Genomic DNA, 4,955 nt, shown 5'->3' on the forward strand with positions numbered 1-4,955 from the left:
AATATAAGAATAGACATGAACTTTCTTCACTCTATGATATTATTTCTCGTTAACAGATATGCGGGTAAGAAAAATGCTCAATGCCCATGGGTAGCAAGTAATGGTACCCAATGCCATCCCTATCTGGATTCTTCGGAGACTTGGTGATGGGCTGCAGTGGAATCTGAAACCGTGAATTTTCGGATGAACGGGTAAGATACAGCGAACGACAACCGCCCATTTCTGTGAAAAGAAGAGGGGGTGGCGCAGTCTTTCTTCCCTTCCACCACAAAAAAATTCTCTAAAAAAATAATAAAATAAATATAAGAGCTACCAAACTCCCAATCGAAGTTTCTCCATATATCCGTACTTGTGCAGGTAACGAGTACCCGACGAGTTACCTACACCCAATATCACTTGAGAATGTGATTAAGCCATGATGCCAATGAGAAAGGGATAACTTACGATGGTGGTAACCAACAAGCGGACATGAGGACATCAATCACGACGATGAAGAAGAAGAGGAAGATGGTCGTCCATCACCGGCGATGAAGACCGTGTGCCCTTGCTCCACCGCCACCCGTCCGGAACCCTAGCGGTCGCCGTTGTAGACATCACCGAGCGGTTGGACACCCCTTCTCTCCTCACGCGATTCACAGCTAGATCTGAGAGGATAAGGTCATGGCGACCGTTAGGATCTGGCGGCGACGACGACCGGGGTCCAGGAGATGGGTGACGGCCAGAACGGCGATCGGGAGTCCAACTACGGGAGGCGGGAGCAGGCGAGTGGTGAACTGGCAATGGCGACTGGGCGTGGGCAACCAGGGCGATTGGGTGAGTGGCTAAGCGGCGGCAAGGCCGTTTCATTTGTGCGGTAAAGGTTATTTGACTAGGGTGACTAGGATTTTATTTGTGTAGGTCGGATTTGTAACAGATTATAAGGAGGTGAGAGACCCATGTGTAAACGGGTTTAAGTACTATAAGAATAGACATGAACTTATTTCTTGTTAACGGATCTGTGAATAAGAAAAATGCTCAATACCCCGTGGGTACCAAGTAACGGTACCCAATGCTATCCCTAAATATGTCCAAATGGGCTGTGCCTACTGGACCGGCTTGAGGCACGACATTGTAGGCACGACCCGAGCCGAGACGGGCCAGGCCGGCACGGCACGAGGCCACGAGCCGTGCCTCGGCCGAGCACGTGGCACGGCGTGCTAGCACGGTATGGACCCATGCCGGCCCAACTAGGCACGATCCGGCCCGATACGCATGGGCGCAGCTATTTTCTATTTTCTATATATTTTTTAATTTTTAGCTATTTTTTTATCTATTTTCTATATTTTTTATCATATTTTTATCTATTTTCTATATATATTTTAATTTTATAGCTATTTTTTATTTTTATAGCTATTTTTTATTTTATCGGGCCGGCTGTGCTAACGGGCCACCCGTGTGCCGTTGGGCCACCCGTGCCTGTCGTGCCCGCCGTGCCTATCGTGCCCGTCAGACCGGCCATACCATCAGGCCGCAATCGTGCCCGGACCGGCCCGGTATGGTACGGTGACCGACGGATCGTGCCATGGACCGAGGGGAAGGCACACGGGCCGGCATGACAAGACCCGTTACAATAGCCGGGTCTGTAACGGGCTGATCCGAGTGGCCTATTTGACCATCTCTGGTCATCCCTAACCGGATTCTTCGGAGACTTGGTGATATGGGCTGCAGTGGAATCTGAACCGTGAATTTTCGGATGAACGGTTAGGTACAGCGAACGACAACCGTCCGTTTCTGTGAAAAGAAGGGGGTGGCGCAGTCTTCCCTTCCACCAAAAAAAAAAAAAATATTCCCTAAAAAATAATAAAATAAATACAAGAGCTACCAAACTCCCAACCGAAGTTTCTCCGGGGTGAGGGAAAGCTAGGGTTTGATCTTTGGAAGGGAGGGATTCAGGGAGGAGTCCAGGAAGGAGAAAATGATCGAGGTGGTGCTGAACGACCGGCTGGGGAAGAAGGTGCGGGTGAAGTGCAACGAGGACGACACCATCGGCGACCTCAAGAAGCTGGTGGCGGCGCAGACGGGGACCAGGCCCGAGAAGATCCGCATCCAGAAGTGGTACAACATCTACAAGGACCACATCACCCTCAAGGACTACGAGATCCACGACGGCATGGGACTCGAGCTCTACTACAACTAGATGATCTCTGCCTCTACTCGCCCCTGATTGCTTGCTGGTAATTCCGCTTTGATTCTGACTCCTCCTCTTCGTTCCTGCTCGCCGGACCTAGTTTTCCGTTGGGTACGCTAGAACCTGGGTTGATCACCGCGAGCATCTTATAGTGAGGGTTTAATTTTAGACGTGGCTGCGTACTAATTTCAGTTCCCTTCTTCTAATTTAGTCCCTGTGCGTGGATATGTTGTAGTCGATGTGTTAGGGTGGCCTACTGGTTAGGAGGGTTTCATTTGGGGACAGGGATGGAAATGTTTAGTGATTAAAAGCAGGTAACTTGTTGTGTCAAAGTTGCTAGTGGATTCTGCAGCTTTTGGGGGCGTGTTATTGCTGGTACTTAGAAAGGGTCATATGGTGCATTTTTTTTTCACTGGGATTGTATTCAATAGCTGCTTCTCGATATACCTGAAACTCTCAACCATCGTGAAAATTCAATTGATTGATTGGTGCATGCAACTTTTTAAAACCCTGACAGTGCTTATTTATGGGCACATAATGTCGATGTGATCCAATTCACATCATGCTTATTTTGACCGCATAGTGCTTTAGCAATTGCTGAGGATATATATACTTGATTGTTTAGCTGAAGCTTTTACCTTTACAATTTGGTATTTTGGTCTACAATATCTACCCAGTTTTTTCTGAATGTTCTGCTAGGACCAACCATTGTGTAAAATTTGCAGGTTATGAATATTAATTTGAGAGGTTTGAGTGAATCTTTGTTGGGGGTTTCTCTGGTTTGTTGGCTCCTTGGAATATTATCCGCTTCAATTGTTTTGCCACAAGAAACCTTCTGCTGTTTGGTGATCTGATAGCCTAAATGGCTAGATTTGTGAAGCAAGCAGATTAGTTAACCCAAGACACGTATGAACTGATAATTTAGAGCCATGGTTTGAGTAGTACCAATTAATATATAATCATGTCTAGCTAGTTTCGGGGGGGGGGGGGGGATCCTGGCAGCCTGTCCCAGAAAAACTTGATTAGCGATCATGCCTCGTTCAATATGGTACTTTAAAAGATGGCTCATTTATATGGCATAAGATGTAAATAAAACTTGAAATACTATAGCGAAAGAATCTGCTTACATGATTCTATTCTGGCCTGATAATTTGGATTAGTTTCCACCTGTTCTTTAGTTGTGTTTTGTGATCGATCGCTTGCTACATCATTAGGTTATCACCTATTGAGTTGTAAGTCAGGAATTATCAATTGCCATTTTGGCATTTTTTGTGAGTTGGGGCTTGGAACTAATTGAAATGCGGATAAGTAATTGGATAGGGTGATACGAGCCTTACAACATCGGTCTACCGTCTAGTCGTCTACCATCTTGTGTTCCTTCAATTCTGGTGGTACGGCTCAACCCTATGTTGTGTGCCTCCTTTTGGTATGTACCAGACTAGCATCTCACGTGTTCCAGTAGTTTATTCCTATTTGAACATGGTGGTGATAATGTCCTGGTCTTTCTAACAGAAGAAATCTGGCTGGCTTTGCTTGAATGTCAGGCTGTCAGCATTTGATGACATGTTTAGCGATCACATTTGACTGAGCAACGCATCATATCATGTGCTGGAGTTTGGGATTTAAAACTTGATCACTGGTTGCTTTTTTTGTTCACAAAATTGTTGTGCTGTGGACATCCACGGATCTGAACACTTCAGACTACTGGCCATCTAGTTGATGCTTGAATTCCAGAACGCTGCAGTGAATTTGTTGTAGATTTTATGCTGTCGTGTAATTGTGCTCTTTTTGCTAGAATAGTTCACTTCTACATTTATGTTTATGATTTTCTGCGACATATTCTATTTGCCTCCACTAATCATTGTTCAATCGCAATGCAGGTTGATCTGAATAATCTGGTCATGGGTACGATCTCATTGGTGCTATTCCAGTCGCAGTGTATTAAGCTCATATATAAGCAACTCTATTGAGCTATGTAGTACTACATGGTTGTGCCAAACTACCAATGACTATTGACAGCTTGCATATATTGCTATATGATCAACCTGCAAACTTGGTGTGCTGCTACTCGGTAGGCTTTAGTTAACATAGTGCTTAACTTTGGTTGTGACAATCGCAATCCTATGTCATGCAATTATGTCAAGTCCTTTATTCTGCTTCTGCTTTGTACTTCATTCGACACGCATTTGGCTAAGGAAGCATATTACTCCCCAGAGGCAGATGAGACTAGAAAGAAACAAAGTTGGAACACTAGCTTCTTCAAGTCCAGGAACAGCAGGAAAGATTTGGTATCAGTAGTACAGCAATATCTGTTTGATGTTTGGATACATGGCTTTTAGGGGGGGGGGGGGGGGGAGCACAAGATGTTGGTTATAGTAGGATGTGCAGAGGTAATCTGGTCAATCTGGAAAACCAGGAACGCTGCATGTTTTGAGAAAAAGATGCCAAGGAACCCTACAGCGATTTTATTTGCAGCTTGTCATTGGATTGATCACTGGACTTTTATTTGCAGCATGGCATTGGATTGATCACTGGACCTTGTTACAGAAACCAGAAAATCGGGAGGTGATTAAGAAGGAACGGCGAGGATCTATAGCATCACTTAGTAATCATGCACGTGAAACTCATGTGATCTAAAGAAATTGAACATAGCAAAGTATTCGATTTAACCATGTAGGACCTCAATTTTGTTATAAGCAATAAAAAACTCACAGAATATTACATACTGGTTGCTTTGGAAAAAATATAAAAGAATTATAATTTATACCGAGGAACAATATAATATCTT

The 4,955-nt window shown here is 44.5% G+C and overlaps 1 protein-coding gene across 1 annotated transcript; it reads left to right on the forward strand.

Annotated features, from left to right (window-relative positions):
• The first annotated feature begins 1,827 nt into the window (after positions 1-1,827).
• Positions 1,828-4,219, forward strand: LOC133887354 (ubiquitin-like protein 5). Its single transcript, XM_062327285.1, has 2 exons — positions 1,828-2,213; positions 4,048-4,219. The coding sequence occupies exon 1, from the start codon at positions 1,955-1,957 to the stop codon at positions 2,174-2,176; it is 222 nt and encodes a 73-aa protein (XP_062183269.1). The 5' UTR covers positions 1,828-1,954; the 3' UTR covers positions 2,177-2,213; positions 4,048-4,219.
• The last annotated feature ends 736 nt before the right edge of the window (positions 4,220-4,955 follow it).

Source organism: Phragmites australis, chromosome 12 (assembly GCF_958298935.1).
Source record: "Phragmites australis chromosome 12, lpPhrAust1.1, whole genome shotgun sequence".
Taxonomy (NCBI): Eukaryota; Viridiplantae; Streptophyta; class Magnoliopsida; order Poales; family Poaceae; genus Phragmites; species Phragmites australis.

Excerpts from the sequence above, each read along its gene's own strand:
- LOC133887354 (XM_062327285.1), top strand. The coding sequence starts at position 1,955 with ATGATCGAGGTGGTGCTGAACGACCGGCTGGGGAAGAAGGTGCGGGTG.